Raw genomic sequence first — 17,904 nt, 5'->3', positions numbered from 1 at the left:
ATAAAAGGAGGGATGCTTAGAGTTACTGCTCCCCATGATGCAGAAACAAGAAAATAAGTAAAACTAATTAATGACAAAGACAGGTGAATTAAGCTAGTCAATCTTTAATTTATTATTTGCCAATTCATTTCATTATTTGAAATTTTTGGAACCTGATATTAAGATGCTGAGCATCTCAGTACTACACTTAGGTTCATTTGGAATGGTACCACTTGGTGTATTTAATATAGAGGTTATTAATTTTTTGACCATCATGTTTATTGAAGCTAGCCATGCTCCCTATGAATCATCACTTTTCTTTTATTAGATTTTCAGTTTGCTTATGATCTCTATAGATGACAGTGTGTGATTTATGAACGACTCAACCTTTAGTGAATCCATTTAGATTGAGAAGACTGATTGCTGGCCTCAAGTAGACTTCTGGCAGGCGGTTCTGCAATGGTTAGCTTATGGTTTTAGACAATTTTCATATTAAAATTACCTTTGGAACACTTAGAAGACAGCTAAAAAGGGTAACATTTTTTTCCTCAATTATGTATGTTTTAGTCTGTGATTTAGTAACAAGCTTCTTGTGTTTATTTTTTCAACTTACTTGAAACCAGATTGGCTAATGATTTTAATTCTTGTAAAATACAATATCAAGGCTCATCCAACAAGCTAACTACTTTGAACACTCAGTGAACTCTGCCCCACCAGTTTGTCTTACTTGTCGATGTGTAGTGCAGTCAACACATCCGAGGGACAGGATGCCATCCAGAGAGACCTAGACAGGCTCAAGCAGTGGGCCCAGGAGGTTCAACAAATCCAAATGCAAAGTCTTGCTCCTGGGTCCTGGCAACTCCCACTATCAGTACAAGCTGGGGGACAAAAGGATAGAGCACTGCCCTGCTAAAAAGAACTTGGGTTACTGGTGGACGGCAGCTGGAGTGAGCCAGCACTGTGCCCTCACTGCCCAGGAAGCCAATCATATTCTGGGCTGCATCAAAAGCATCATGACCAGCAGGGCGAGGGAGGTGATGGACTTTTTAGAGTGTGTTCAGAGAAGGACCACAAAAACGAAGACAGCCTGAGAGAGCTGGGGCTGTTCAACCTGAAGAAGAGAAGGCCTCAGAGAGAGCAGTCTTTCAGTATCTGAAGGGGGCTACTAGAAAGAAAGGGACAGACTCTTCAGCATGGTCTGTTGTGACAGGACAAGGGAAATGGTTTCAAACTGAAACAGGGGAAAAGTGTTTTCCTATAGGGGTGGTGAGGCACAAAAACAGGTTGCCTAGTAATGTTGTGGATGCCCGGTCTCTGCAGACACGATCGGCTTGGATGGGGCTCTGGGTAACATGATCTACCTGTAAATGTCCCTGTGCATTGCCGGGGAGTTGGACTTGATGGCTTTTAAAGATGTCTTCCAACAAAACAGCTGACTTCAGTTACTTTCAGTTGACTGCAGTTAACAAAACTTCCATGGAAAATTTTAATTTCGAACTAGTAACATTTTACAAATCTGTAAGTATTCAAATACTTACAGGAGTTATCTAATCCTAGCATGTTGTCTGCAGAAAGCATCTGACAGCACCTAGCTGCCCTTCTGCAGGTTACCTGCAAGGGAATTTTCCTCTTTGTGGAAGTTAAGCTCAATCAAGGAAGAACTTAGTGAAGGAGAATTCCCATTAGACATTCTGTTGAATGAGTCTAAATTGATGCCTTTATTTCTATCTGCTGAATGATAGAGGAGACAGAGTTCTTAGATGAGTGCAGCTAAGCAGAGCCAGGCACCATAACAGCAGCTGAGACACAGTCAGCAGAGGATTTTGTTATGTTCCTGCATGGCAAAAGTGATAAAAAATAAGCATTTTTAGAAAGTGAATTGAGTTGCTATTTTGTATATATTTTATATAAATTAAAACTTTTTACAAAAATCGGTAACTGATTTCTTTAAAACATCGTCTAAATCTTGTCTTGAAAACATTTAAATCTTTCTGGTTTATCTTTGTCAAAACACTGTCTGCATTAATGGCAAGAAACTGACTCAAGCAAGTCTGGAAAATTTCACAGAGCTTGGCCAAAAACGGTGTGCCCATGAGCATAATCGTTTAGACAAAGTAAAAAAATACTATGATTTGTATGTGAAGTGTTGTTTGACTTCTGGTCCTGCCATAACTATAAAAAAATCAGGTCCTTGGGGATGACTGCAGGTCATAAAACCCAAGCATGTACTTACTTCCTTGTCAACATCTTTTTCCTTTATCCCATTCTCCAGGCTTTCTTCTCTCTGTTTGGTGTGATACAAATCATGCCTGCTATGTTTCTGTTACGCCTCTGTACTTTTCTCTTGTTACTGCCCTGTATGCCACCCACTGATGATCACTTCCATTTAGTTCTTGCTCCTGTAAAACTGTAAAAAATATGTTTTACCTTCCGTTATCACAGTGGCTAGTTTAAGTGTACATGTAACTTGAAGCAATACCGTTAGCCTAATTGCTTACCCATACCTCCTCTTCCCTTTTTTCTTTTTCAAAAGCCATTTACAAAGACATCAGTGATCAAACTTAAAACTCCTTTCCCAGGTGGTAGGGAGATTTTTGTTCTGCATATCTTCATTCATTGTTCATCCTGTGCTGAACTGTACTAAATACTTTTAAAGTAAGATGCATTGCCCATAGCTATCTGATCATAGACTCGGCATTTATTTATTAAATACATGTGTATATCAGTAAAATTTCTGAGAATGGATGATCTTTACTTATGTGCAGGAAAAAATTACCTTTCCCACATGGAAAGATGTAATTAGTATTCTAAAACTTAACACCAGTTTGCCACTTCTGAAGTTCAACCCTTGTGTTTTGTGGCATTTGCTGTTTATAGAAGACGTGAGTCAAAAGTTCATTAGATTCTCAAAATTAAAAGGTACTGGAGCTGGACAAGACAATAAACAAAGTTTAATTTGCCCTTCTAAAAAGATGACACAAAATGCTTGCAGTATATTTTATTTATATGTCTGGTAGTTAATTGCATTGTATATTCCATTCCAAAAGATATGAGAATCATGATGTGTTTGACCTTGACCACACGGTGAATGGATTTTTAATTCATTCACATCTCATAGAATCTAGACCCATTATTGAAACTTCAAAATTTCACATTTTCATGTAATTCGTTGGACAGAAGATAGAAGCCCTGCAAGCAGTCAAGAAGAGAGTGCTAGCAACCCATTAATCTTTTGGTTTGAAGTATTCAGCTAGGGTCACAAAACCAAATTCAGCCTTAGAGCCAATAAACTGCTTTACTTTTTGAGTGTTCTTCAAATGGCTGCTACCAGATTTCCCTACTTTAAAAGGTGTTTCTGAATGCAAAACATTAGTTTTGAAATGCAGTCGCCTATGTTGAGGCAGTCAGTGCTGTAATTCATTGATAAGAGGATATTTTTAAGCATGTTGTTAGAAAAATTCCAGCTTAAAAGTTATGGATTTTTTTGGAATAAGATCAAGCTCTCTAATATGTATGAAAAGCAAAATTCTAATTTATTATTATTATTATTATTATTATTAATAATCAGTTTGGATAAAAGTAGAGAAGGGTGATAACTTGTAATTTAAGATCATCATTAAAATTTTATTCACTGTTTTACTTAGATATGCAAAAATGTAAAGTACTGGAAAAAAATAAAGCTTCAGAAGAAGGAATCTTACCTATTCTAAAATTTTTATCTTTAAATTGTGTCTTATTTTTATTTTATGTAAATTCTGAAGATGCAAGCAAAGCAGAAGAACTTGATCCCTTGGCAGACTGACAGCATTTTCCCAGAATTGAACTCTCTCTTTTTCTGTGTGATGGAGATAACTCAGCAGAATTGTTTTGAGATTCAAACAACTGTGATATAAGGCTTGTTTTGAAAACGTGACGATTGTTGCAAATTAACTCTTGAAGTCTTAGTGATCTTCTCTGTACTGTCATTTGGTCTCGTCATTGCCATTAACCTGAAATTATTCTGTCCCGTCAGGTTTGTCCATCCGAAGTGTCTGTTGGAAAGCGGACAGACTTTTAGCAGGGACGCAGGACAGTGAAATCTTTGAGGTGCTAGTAAGAGAAAGAGATAAACCCATGCTGATTATGCAGGGTCATTGTGAAGGGGAGCTCTGGGCCCTGGCAGTCCATCCGAAGAAGCCTTTAGCAGTCACAGGCAGTGACGATCGATCCGTACGGTAAGGCTAGATCTTGTGTTTTTTTAATATACTTAATCTACATATCATTTTTAACCAGTTTCAATTTGATGTATTTGTAAATGATTTATATTTTAGCCTTATGTTAATAGTCCCATAAGGCAACATTCCCCCCACTTTCTTTTTCCTTAGCAGCTTTTCTTTCTCTTTTCGGTCCTTGTATGTGGGCTTCACACATCATGTGAAATTAATCAGAATATGTGTTCAAATACTCATGTTTAGTACATGCTGGAGTACTCTGCTTAAAGTACTTATTACTGCTCTGAACAACAGTTTTAATTCTAATTCTGACAGTGACCTCCTGTTTTTCATCAGGTAGTACCATGCAAAAATCAAAAATCCTAAGCACCTTTGATTTAATTTTTGCACAGCAGGAATCTGAGCCAACCATGATGTTTAAAAAATTTAATCTAAACCCAATTAAATTAAAATCCCAGAAAATGAGGCTGGATTACTCTGATGAAAAACATCTTTCAGGTGTTTACTTGTAGCAGGTACACCTGAAGTCTTGTTAGCAGCGATTTGAAACTTTGTACACATATCTGTGGGGGTTTTGCTAAAGTCAAGGATGTTTCTTTTCTTCTTGCTGTTGAATTTGACCAAAATGAGAAGCTGTTGAAAAACCTAAGTGTTTTTTGTACTCTTAGTAAAACTTACTGTAAAGCATGGAAGTTAAGCTATGTTGCTAGCCATACTGATAACGATCTCAAACCCACACAGCTGTTTTCTGTTCCATCATCTGGACATGAACAGAACCCACTGTGACTAATTACTTACCTGAGATTAAAGAGAGTCAGCAAAACTTTTCTCAGCCTTCTGTTTTCCACACAGGGAAAGATACCTATCAAGACTGGATTGACTTTTGGGAAACCAGATTTTATTATGGTGTTTTCCTGAGACTTTCCTCAAATCTTTGTTCTCTCAGTCCCTGAAGTCCTACACTGCACACAGTTCAGTTCACAACAGTATGGTTTCTCAAGCTCTGGTTTTCCAGGGGTTTTTCCTGACCTCACTGTCTTAATTTCCAACCCTTCCATTCTCCAACCCTACACCAAATAGATCATAACTGACTTTCATCTTACATAGACAATTTGGTCACATATTTTCAGATCAGCCCTTGGATGTTACCAAACAGATTTTCAGTTCTGATGGACTACTAGTCAAGTTATTTCAGAACAGTGGATTCTGCCATTTGGACTTGTTTCAGTTTCTTGTCATACAGAGAGCTTCAAATTTGTGCTCCTTCAGATTTCCCGTTGTGGATTCAGCTTTGCCTTGAAGCTTGATGGTCAGTTGGAGTTTCATTTTCTTTCCTTTCCTTTCTATGTTTTTACTTGTATGGCTTCCTATTCCAGCCATTCCTCATCTCTTTCTAATCAATTGTGAATCTAATGAAACTCCACTTAGTCTCTACAATCACATTATCTGCATGTTTCCTACACATCAGCATTATTTCAATTTGTAAAATGCAGGAATGTTCTCTTCTGCTTGGAATTTTCTGCACAGCTTCATAGGCAAGCCAAAATTGACACTGCCTGCGTTCTGGTGGAATGTGAGCCCATTCCCAAACAAGAGCTGCAGTGCTGAGATTAGTGTAGTACTGATCTCAAGCTAATAAGCCATGCTAAGATTATGGACTTCTTATCTTGGACTCATCTCTTAACTTAGGTTGGTAGTACCACTCTGGTTTGGCACTGGACAATGTGTTGTAGTGTACGTGAGACAAATTTGTGCCCATCCATGAAAGGCTGTTAAAGCATGTTCCCTGTGCACAAAATCTTGTTGAGTGGTGCTCTTATGATTACTACTGCTGTTATACTTGTTGTTAGATTACTGATGCCTTTGAACATTGCCGTTCTTAAAACATGCATTTATTAACATTGCAGGTAGTCTTCTGCACTTCTGTACATTCATTTAGCTCTTCAGCACTAGAGAATGGGGGATTTGAATTCTAGCTCAGGCAGTGATTTTTTTTTTATTGTGCTAACGCTTCATGTGAGGAATTCCAGAGAAATGTATAAATTCTTGTGTGTTTTTAGTGACATAAAACATGCACAAAAGGATTTTTCCTATTTTTTTTTTTCATTATATTTTTTGATCTGTAGGCTTAGGCTGATTGCATGGCCACAAATACAAAAAAATAAATGAATAATTTTGGAACTGAAAGATAATTTTGCTGGTAAAAAGATTTTCCACAATGGAAGGAGATTATCAGTCCCAAACAATAAAAACCAACTGTGGTAGGGAAATTAAGCACCTTGTGTTTGTTTACCTAGAAAGTTCGTGCACTCCTAACAATGTCAGGAGAGTTTTAGTAATGATTTTGCATTGACAGGAGTGTTTCTATATTGCTATTTCCTTTATTGCATAATTTTCCTATTAGTTGAATAGAATATAAACCTAAATTGTTTTACAGATAAAATTATCTAGTGAGCTGGATTATGTTATCATGTCTAAGTGATGTGTTTAAACGAAAAAAACCTCTGCATGGTGAAGAGGAATTTCTCTAGATATTCCCTAGCACAGTTGAGGAAAGACTGGTCAAATACAGGATTCCTACACTTAAAGCTTCAATGTCTTGTCAATTAGGAATGCTGCTTGCTTCATCATTCTTATGGCAGGAACCAGGAAAAAGCATCAGCCTCATCTGAATACTAATGGAGGCATAAAGAATGATTTATTACAGTTGTTAAGTGCAATTAATACATGTCTCTTTACCACACAGCAGTATAATGTCTAGCTGCAGGACTACAAGTAGCTGACGTTCTGGCAGAACATCTCTGCTCTGCTGCCTGTCTTTCTTGAATGATCTATCCCTGCATTTGTAGAAAGATTGATGCAGAATCTTATTTTTATACAAATTATTTTGAATGTGTATGTCTCTGATTTATTTATTCATTTATTTATTAGTGCAGTGCTGTTCTGCCAGAGCCAGTATTAAAGTTGCTGCCATCAGTACTGGCTGTTTCAGAAAACAAAGAGGTTGCTAGTAAGCCTCTTGAGTGGCTGCAATCAGTAAGTGCACCAATAAACAATAAACTCCATGTCAGGTATGTGACAGAAAATATTGGAATATTTACTAATAAAATGTTTCATGAGTCTATTGGAGCTTCTAGAACTCAGACATTTAAACAAATGCAGAGGAAAGTTGCTGAGGAATGGTGAAAACACATCTTTGACTTCTTGGAAAATAGAAGCAACTTTTATACAGAAGTGGTTTATTTATTCAGCTCTTTCAAAAACAATATACAGAAGAATCTTGCCAGAAAAGATTACCTTCCTTATTTTCATAAGCAGAGCCAGACCTTTCATCTCTGAGCTGTGCATACAAATGCTTGCATGTGTACAAAATTATTATTTTCATTAAAAATGAAAAGGTAACATCTGGAATTATTCTTACATTAAATTTTGGGGTTATGATTGCACGTTACTAAGAAAATTGAATTATTCATCTTGCACTGCCATGTATTGCAATTATGCTCATAATGTAAGTGATTCATGTGGAGGCAAGTTTTGGAGGCAGACTGTCCTGGTGTTTCTTTTGCAGTCTTTACTATTTCTTACTTGTTCTGTTCTCCCTTGCATGGCTCCTAAGAATCTTGTATCTGATTCCTACTTCTGTTTTGTCTTTGAAACCAGTTCTAGCATTCCACATCTGTTTTTCACCAGGAACCTGTACTTGCTATTCTTTCACAGGGGCACCTTTTCAGGTTTTTTTCTCATCCTTGAATCTCTGAGACTAAGAAAGAGCCAGTGCCATTTAGGGGTGTTAATTCTGGATTTATCCTAACAACATTAACTGGATAAGTCCCAAAGAGTTTCTGATTGAAAGGAAGTGCTGAGTTGACAGGTTACCACCCTTTCTCAATACAGGCAGCCAAATGCTCTATTTCTACAAAATTTATCAAACTGAATCTCTTTTTCTCTCCTTTTACTCATACTTGAAGGCTGCATCTAAATGCTACTGCTGGTGTGATCATGAACTTCCTTCTATTTGAACTATATTCATGTTCTGTTTATCCTATTTGTTCTAGTGCCAACATGATCCTTCAACATAAATTTTTCTCCTTCTTTGATGTTTATCCTACTGATGCATTTTTGGAAGCAACACTATCCCTTCCCAGCCTTTGTTTCACCAAGGTATAGAGGTTAAACTCTTTTAGTCTTCTTCAGTGTGATACAGTCTAGGTTCTCTTGATCATCCTAGTAATCCTTCACTGCATCTGTTCCTGTTTTTATTCAAAGTTCTTGGAAGACTTTGTAAAGAGCATGTTGGATGAAATGACTATGTGTTGTGTGCTATTGTTTTTGTGTACCTCCTGGAATAGCACCCAGGATACATTTTAGGATCAAATTTCCTTTTCCCTGTCTGTAACTCACTCGTGGATCATAATCATTCTGTACTTGAAAGAATAGTGTGAGATCTTACTTCTTTTTGATAGTTCCCCTTGTTTCAAGCTTGTGGCACAATTTTAGAGAATAAAACTTGCAAATATAAATTTTGGTTAAGTTTCATTCCATGTGTGTTTCATCATCAAGAATCTTCTGTTTCTACAAATATGATAAAAAAATTCATCTCTGGGTTCACAGTGCCTCCCAGCTTGCTGTCCATAGCAAATTTCATTAGCATTCTCATCTTTTATGTCAGTGTCTTTAGAGAAAATATTGAATGTTAATATTCCAAAACTTGAATTCTCAGTAGAAACTTCCATCCAGCTAATTGTTTCTTTCTGTAAAGCCTGCATAGAACTTTATCTGGTACAATGTACAGCTCTCATGTAAGTTCTCATTTTCTTGAGTTTGGCCAATAATTAAAATATTTTACTTAATATTTCATAAGTCTTTACAAAATATATTAGATCTATGACACTGTCCTCAAAATCCTGGTATTTCTAACTGGTATTTTTGGGTATTGCTGACTTAGTTTATCTATTGCGAAAGATCTTTTATGGATCTTCTTCCGCGTTTTATTATTCTTTACTTTTTATTTTCTTTCCTAAGTCTTAGATCTCAAAATACTGAGACCTGATGAACTAGGTTGTAGTGATCTAGGAAACTCCCTCCATTCTTTCAAAAAACATAGGCAACAGTGTTTGCATTTCCCCATCTTACAGAATAACATATTTATTGATTCCTTTTATTTGAAGTATTGCAAATCAGCAAATCAGCTTGCATTATTGTTTACTACATAGATTGAAAGTAATGTCTCCTATTTATTTTCATGGAAACTACAACAGCTATGAAGAGCACAATAGCACTACTTGATTGAGCAAATTCTTAGCTACTGTTTTTCAACATAATCACCACCATTAGCTATGCATTTTCACCATTAGATAACATGAGACTGCATGCCACACTTCTGCATGGCAGCCCAGAACATAGCTTGTTTTTCATGTCACTGTCACCACTGCTGAAATGCATCACCCATTATGGTGCTGACATCCACTGTTCGGTCTCCATAAATGTTCAGCAAGCATCAATGGAGGTCAGTGGGTATAATTTTTTCTGCGTGGAGGAATTCATTTCCACATTTTTGCTTCATACACACTTCCGTGTCAGACACCATTTTGTCACACAACCCCTCTGCTGCCATCTGTTGCACAGTAACAGAATGTCACAGAAATTGGTAGAAACCTCTACTGCCATACCACCAACATCCACCTCTGAAGTTGTGAACCTACATAATAAAACAGGAGGTATTACTTTCAGAGCAGCCCTCTTAGTTTATCAGTGTTAAAGAAGAACCATTTCCCCATGATTGGAATGTTTATGCTCTGAATGTTACTTTCTCTTCCAGCAAAAATTTCACCCTATTGATTCCATCTGTCTAGAGGAAATTGCATTTTTGTTATTCATCCAGGAGAATTCTATTAGATAATGACATAAAATGCTTATGTCATTTAGCTTGAAGCTCTCCCTTCCCCTGTTTACTCTTCAACTGTCACAGATGTGTTCAGGTCTGAGCTGCCATCCCCACCAGAACTGGGGGTTGTAAGGACTCCTTTACTTTGAAAGGAATTTGAACCTGGGATTTCACCTGATGTGAAAGAGATTTAGTGCTACTGTCAGGAAATTCTATCTCCATATATTGAATCAGGCCGTCAGTACACCGTCTTTCTCCTCCAAATTTGATAAGCAGTTGTGAGATTTTAAAAACTACTTAACTCAAAGACTGTTGGCCAAGTCAGTAAAAATCTCTTTGTTCCATAGTTGGAAAGGAACTCAGTGCATTATAAAATCATAACATAAGGTGCGTATGCAAATAGGCCATTGCCAACTCAGTTGGACCTTTCATTTTCACTCTTGATAATATTGGAATACTGTGGAGTAAGGAAGAAGTTTCTACTGCTTTCAATTTCCTTTGATGCAGACTATGGAGTCTTGCTGACCACGCCTTGATAGCTCGTTGTAACATGGAAGAAGCAGTGCGGAGTGTGTCTTTCAGTCCTGATGGATCACAGTTAGCACTTGGTATGAAAGATGGCTCCTTCATTGTTCTTAGAGTAAGGTAAGATGAGAAAATATGGCATTCATTTCTCGGGTTTTCTTTTTTTTTTTTTTTTTCTCCTGAGTAACTCAAAACAATTTTATAAAGTTTTTTATTCCTGTTCATCAGAAAATGAAAGTGAACAGAAGAGAGCAAAAATTGACCATATCCTTCCATAATATTACTTTCTGTAGTTTGGCAATGAGAAGCAAACCTATGGTTTATTCAAGACATAAGATCAGCTCACAGCACCAAAATTGACAAAGTTTATTTATTCTGCAATGATGCAGATGTTTAGTGAAATGTGTGTAACAGCAATAACACAGTTTTGAGAGGAGTCTCATTGATCATATTTCTGCCACATACAAGAATAGGCAGTATCAACATAATCAGTGATTGGGCATTTGCTAACCATATGCAAATTTCCCATTTTCTAGTAGATGACAAGCATGTTTTGCATGAATGCATCTTATCCAGTAGGCATTTTCTGTCTGGAGTAATATATGGAAGATAGATATAGACAGATAAAACATGAAATTGGCCATGGAGTAAAATATCTAGCCAACAAAAGTAGCATGAGTTCATAACACCATTAACTATTCTAAATGATACTTGGAAGAGTTTACTACTTTCTTAATATTACTCCATTTTTTAAAGTTAGTTTTAGTAAATTTAAAAAGCTAACTTAAAAAACTTTGAACAACTAGTTTATAAGAGGGAAAAGCATGGAATTCATGGAAGATTCTTGTTTTGAATAATATATACTCAGTGACATTAATTTTTTTATTTTCTTCTGAGTTCTTGGCCATGGAAGATCCTTCTCAGTGGCAATATTTACCACTATGGAATAGTTATCTTGCAGGTTTTCAGAAAGAAGGTAGAGCTAACAGATTTGTTTGTTTGTTTTTGTTTTGGCCAAAATATATTTAAAAGAAAAAAATGTCTATGAGTAAATAAGAATTTTTCCAACTAAATTTCTCCTATCATTTTGGAGCTCCACCATTTTAAAGGAAATTTCTAAAGAAAATATATTTCATCCTTTTTTTTGAAGAATTCTGATCGTCTGTAATATTAAACTTTTCATTCATACCAGTCTCCTAAAAGCCCCTGTCTGTCTTCAGTTGTGGGTGATTCTGCATTACAGTTCTATGAATCTGCATTTTTAAGAAACTTTAGTGAAATTCACTGTTTCTTAAATGGTTTTGAGCCTTTTCATAAATTTGATGCTTCTAGCAGGAATTGAGGCAGAAATCGGGAAAAATGTTTAAGAAAACTAAAATGGAAAGTAACTGAGGCGTGACATTTGGATCAGACTCTTCCTCAGAACATTGCCTTACAACTCAAATGTGTGATCTGGAATGAGTTATCTTCATAAATCCAAAAGTAATGGCAATAGGACTTGCTTCATCATTCAGACAACTCAGGGGAAGATATATTTCAGTTTAGTTCTAATTTATTCTTCGTATCCATAGAGTTTGGGAAGCCTCCTTGCAAAAGCTTTGTCTGCTTTTGTGAGAATTGCAGTTTGAGATTCCTTGTAGGGTTTCTATTTCCACAGAAAATGGATTTGTATCAAATATAATTTGGATAGGGGAGAGTTTTTCAGAAGATGAGACTGCATAGTGTTCTTGATTTTTTTAGAAATTTGTAATTTTATTTTCTCAAAGCTTCATGCAAGGAATTATCACAAGGACATTTTAGGTCCTCTGTGTCTCAAATACTGTAGCTAGCTGGTCATTGCATGGGAGAGTAATCAAATCTAGCTTTACCAGTTTAATTTATAGCCACTAATCTGTTTGCTGTCTCCCCAAAAGAGTCAATGTGGAGAAATGGTTATCTCCCAAAAGACCATTCTGATACATTCTTGTGAGATATAATAATCACTCCTTAACAGAAGTCTTTTTCAACTTACTATTTAAAAAAAACAAACAGAATTGGTCTAGTGTAGGCTACACAGCTGACTATTCCACAGCTAAAATAGGAGAGTGGAGAGAAAAGTGACATTGTTGTTCCTATTTTTTGCTTTAAGGATGTGCTTAAAGCCCGTGGAAGCAGTAGGAGATTTTTTTGTGAAATCTATGTCTCTTGTACAAGGTATTTGTCGCCATACTTGTCTTAAATATTTATAGACTGCATGTTCAAAAGTTTATAGTCACATTTTCACTATTGTTTCTTGCAGAGACATGACAGAGGTAGTTCTCATTAAAGACCGAAAAGAAGTAATCCATGAAATGAAATTCTCACCTGATGGCTCTTACCTTGCTGTGGGTTCTAATGATGGCCCTGTGGATATCTATGCAGTTGCTCAGCGATACAAAAAAATAGGAGAATGCAACAAATCTTCTAGTTTTATAACTCATATTGACTGGTCTGTGGATAGTAAATTCCTGCAAACCAATGATGGCGCAGGAGAGAGACTGTTCTACAAGATGCCATGTAAGTTTACAAGTATGAACATGGAATGAACAAGTAAACTTCTGTGTTGATCTGAAGTAAACGATACAAATACTATATATATAGTACATTTGCAAGCAGATTTTTGTGACTGGAACTTACAGGATACTACAGTTCGTTTTTACACCCTTATTCTCAGCATATACTCACCTTTGTTTAAGTAAAAGCTTTGTTTAAGTAAAAGCTGTCTCTCCATTTATGTTTACACAAATTGTATGCTTTTATGTGGCAAACTTTTACAGGTTGACTCACTTAAGAACTGAATTTTGTTTCACAGGTAACTACTAAAGCACTTAATTCCCTGTTGCATTTCCTTTATGATGAATGATTACAGAACATTTTAAAGAATTTAATTAGTAAAAACAGAAGAACTGGTTTCAGTGTTAAAACATGTTATTAGAAACAGTGTTCAAACTATCACTGCTAAACTTTGGCAGAGTAATTGAATACCCCAACTGCCCTCATCTATGCATGGATTGTACCAGGGAGCATGCAGCAGAAATCCAAAAGGCAGTTGGTAACAGCTGAGGCTGAAGTAGCACAGCCCAATCTGCAAAAACTGGGAAGTGTTCAAATAAACAAAAGATGCCACAGTATGTTATCATCCATGTTACATCAGTACCTTTCCTGTTCTTGCAATAAAGCTCAAAATTATAAGAAATACTAACAGTTTGTGATGGCAGTTCAAAATGAGCTTGGAACGAAAGTAGAGAATTCACTTTCACTCATGGGGCAAGATTTATATTCATCTCACCAAAGTAAATAAATTAATTTGTGCTAAACGTTTAATTATCTTTTTTACATTTTGTTAGGGACCTCAGCTGCATTAATGTATATGCCCTGTCTTCATCCTTACAGTCCAACTTACTTGTCACCTCTGAGGATGATTGTCCTGTAAAAATAGTTTTAATTCTTCCATTAGGGTAAATTGATTTATTCTAACTTGTAATTGAAAGTGCTTTCTGATATTCAGAAGAAATTGTCAAAGAACAGAAGAGAACTTGTGGATAGGATTTTGTTCTCATTTGAGCTAGTATGGCGACCTTCTTAATGCAGGGAATCTAGGCCGTATTTTTCTTATCCAGATTTGTCTGCAGGTTAATTATGAATTCAGCTGACTGTGGCTGTATCATGCCTCTTTGAAAGGTAGTTGTTCCTGGCTCTGAGCAAATACTCAGTTTCAGTCAAAATCTGAATTTCCACTGCCCCTGAGGGAAATATCTTTATCAAAAGTAATGCAAGAGTGTTTTAAGCCTTATTTATTTGTATTTACAGTGAGAATTTATATGTAAACAGTTTGAGTTCAGTTGAATTCACTTAAAGTTTCCAAACTCATATCTTCCCTTTACCTTCCTCTCTTTAACGCACATGAATAAATGCAGAATACATCAACTTTAAGAAATGATGATGGTTTTGATGACTATTAATGAGTAGTGCATAGATAAACCCCCAGGCATATCAAATTAATCCAATCCATCACATTTTTAGAATGAGAGTCTTTAGCTTTAGGTTAAAAAACCTAGGATAGTCTATCCACTGGGCTGTGCATTTCTGATAGCTTTGTATCATTCTAGGACGAAAATTAAAGATGCTCTCTATTTTTAGCAGTTATGAAAACAAACCAAAAAAATACAATTAATTTCAAGTATCGCCTGTATTTTCTTAGGCCTAGCTATCTAAGCTAGATTCATGCTGAAGCTAACACCTGACCCAGTTCAAATTGCACAGCAGTTCAGTTAAATTTTTAGATGAGATATCGGCTTCTTTTTAGTTGACATCTCTTTAAATACTTAAAATTTGTCTCAGTGTTCAATTATGTTTGTCCCATAGAGCCACTAAATTGACAGTTCCAACTTTTTTTATAACATTTTTCTTGGAAAGTCTTTTGTTTTAAACACGATACTATGGTCAGGTTCTGTTCTTTGTTGCTGGTATATTAATACTACTGCTAATATTTTTGTCGTGAAGTAAATCATGTACACGAAATGTTCATCACCAGTTACGTTCATTTTCCTAGCATGCAGAAAACATGAAAAAAAGATACTTACACAAATAGCACTCAGATTTATCACAAAGTCAGGCTATATCCAGTAAATTATGAAGCACTCTCTGTAGGTAAAAAGTACCACAGAATGATTCATTGAGTAAATATACGAAGTTCAGTGACCTTCTATGATTAAGGCAAACAATTGCTACATAGCTTGCATGTGTAGTTTTGTTTTAAAATTTGTATTACTGATCTCAAAGAACTTGAAAGTACTCTAGGAACACACACACATGCTTTGTATTGAAGGCATTTCTTTGGTAGAAGTGATGTGGAGCGATTACTTTTTTACCCTTTTATATGTTTTTAGCTTGTTTGTGTGCAGCTGCATTAGAGCTTATAAGACACGTGATGTCCCCAAATGCCACAAATACAAGACTATGCTTGTTTAAAGAAAACTGTGAGTCTTTTCAATTTATTGAGGTTAAAGTCTGATACTAAGAAGAATATAAAGGTAAATGTGATGAAAAAAAAAGAGTTTTACTGAAAAACAAATGATATTCACTTGTGTATTTTCAGCTGGTAAGCATCTAACTAACAAAGATGAGATCAAAGGAATTCACTGGGCCTCGTGGACCTGTGTGATAGGATCTGAAGTAAATGGTATTTGGCCAAAGTACACAAACGTGACAGATGTCAACTCTGTGGATGGTAATTACAGCAGCTCAGTGCTGGTGACTGGGGATGATTTTGGGCTGGTTAAGTTATTCAGATTTCCATGCCTAAGGAAAGGTAAGACAGTATTTTCTATTTCTGAAGAATGCAATGTTTGTTTAGTTCCACAGCAGTATATTTTCTGATAATGGCATTAGATTCAGGTATATTACATTCAGGTATATTAGATTCAGGTTCACATTTCTATGTGAACAACTCACAATTAGTTTTGTTGGACAGAATGATGAGATTTTAACTTTCCTATTTAGCAGTTCCCTGCCAATGTATTTGCACTTGTTTGAAAACCATTGAGAACATATCATTTAACCATGTAGGTATTCTGATACTACCTTGTCATTCAAATTTATGTTGGTAACATTCTCACAAACCTCAGCAGGGTTTTCTGTCTATTAGAACAAGTCAGTATAGCTCTGAGTGAGTTATTTATCTTTGGAGTTGGCTGTAATTTATTTTTTTTAACATGGGTTTTTTCCTTGGTATCTACACTGTAACATATATAATATAAACACAACTAAAAGTAACAGCCTTTTGACTTTCTGTGTTCTTTCATGTTTAAGTTGAAATCAGTCTATTTTCTGATGCTGTGTATTACCATGTGTATAATTCACTTGAGCATTAACGGCCATAGTATAAAAAACTAACCTTATCTGTACAGATACATATGTCTGTTTAAATACAGATATAGATACTTCTTGCCAGGATTTAATTATTTTTTTTTTCTGAAAACTGAAGTAAACCTATTTCTTGAGGTATTTTATGCCATTTATTTTTCTATAATTACTATCAGTACCAGAATATCAAAGCAGGCATTTAAGTATTTTTGTAACTTTCATTTCTGTTTCCTAGGAGAAATTAGAGCCTGTTTCTTTTAAAAGACAAACTTTTCTTTATTCTTCTACATGAGCTGTTCTATTTGTGCCTTTTAGGAGCTAAATTTAGAAAATATGTTGGCCATTCAGCACATGTAACCAATGTCCGATGGTCCCATGATTTTCAGTGGGTTTTAAGTACAGGAGGTGCTGATCACTCTGTTTTTCAGTGGCAATTTATTCCAGAAGGGATAACAAATGGCATCCTCGAAACAGCTCCACAAGGTAAAAATGGTGTTTTTTGAGTTATTTATTGAATGAAATCAACAGAGAATGCAGCAATGATGAAATGCATTTTACTGAATTGAGAAAATAGTTTTGATTCCTTGGTATGTTGTACACTTAAAAGCCATACACACTACATAATGTCAATTGCTGAAAATATTGTTCCTTTCAATAAAAGGGCAAAAAATCAGCCAGTACCCGCAGAATTGGCAAAATGCTTTTGTTATAGCAAATCTTCTTAAACACAGATAATGATCACACTGGAAGTTTTTATTTACCATTTGTGTGTCATCACTCCAAAACCTGTGAAAAAAAGCATTATTCTCTCAGATGATGGAAATGTATTAATAACTACTTAGTTATTCTCTTCCCTCTGCCACCATCCTGCCCCAGGCACTGAAAAAGGAGGAACAGAAATTAAACCTGACACATTCAGTCACCTCATATGATTCTTACAAGCTGCTTTTGATTCCAAAGTTGAATACTACCAAATTATAATAAAAGCATTGCATGCTATTTCCTTGTAATTAGATGTCTGCTATGTATTGATTATTTTTATGCAGAGGGTGGCATTGATTCCTACAGTGAAGAATCAGATTCAGATTTATCTGATGTGCCAGAGTTAGATTCTGACATCGAGCAAGAAGCTCAAATCAACTATGATCGTCAGGTGAGTCAAAAGTAATACACTGTGCCAATTATCTGACAAGTTATCCTCAGTATTTAGTAAACATAAGTAAAAGAGTTTCCAGCTAATTCATCATCCTCTTTAAGAAGATTATTTTGACAGTATTCAACTGATTACGCAACCAATATACATAAAAACAGAGTTTACTTTAGCTGCAGATGGGAATTTATAAGGGCTTTAGCATATCTGTATGTAAAACTATCTATTGAAATAAGGAATATAGCTTACAGAGCAAAGTCAAACATTTTGCA

At 35.7% G+C, this 17,904-nt stretch overlaps 1 protein-coding gene across 3 annotated transcripts in view; it reads left to right on the top strand.

Moving 5' to 3' along the window:
- The window catches only part of EML6 (EMAP like 6), a 115,806-nt gene that overhangs the window by 46,820 nt on the left and 51,082 nt on the right, over positions 1-17,904 (top strand). For all 3 annotated transcript variants that reach the window (XR_014881793.1, XM_085218591.1, XM_085218592.1), the window contains exons 7-12: positions 3,992-4,193; positions 10,582-10,719; positions 12,878-13,134; positions 15,716-15,928; positions 16,798-16,965; positions 17,529-17,635. Coding sequence is in view for 2 of the 3 variants with exons in the window: in XM_085218591.1 (XP_085074717.1) it covers positions 3,992-4,193; positions 10,582-10,719; positions 12,878-13,134; positions 15,716-15,928; positions 16,798-16,965; positions 17,529-17,635 (1,085 nt within the window). In the remaining variant the exon portion in view is untranslated. The remainder of the gene's footprint in view (positions 1-3,991; positions 4,194-10,581; positions 10,720-12,877; positions 13,135-15,715; positions 15,929-16,797; positions 16,966-17,528; positions 17,636-17,904) is intronic.

Source organism: Meleagris gallopavo, chromosome 2, assembly GCF_905368555.1.
Source record: "Meleagris gallopavo chromosome 2, MGAL_WU_HG_1.1, whole genome shotgun sequence".
Taxonomy (NCBI): domain Eukaryota; kingdom Metazoa; phylum Chordata; class Aves; order Galliformes; family Phasianidae; genus Meleagris; species Meleagris gallopavo.
This window is presented reverse-complemented; position numbering and strand designations above follow the sequence as displayed.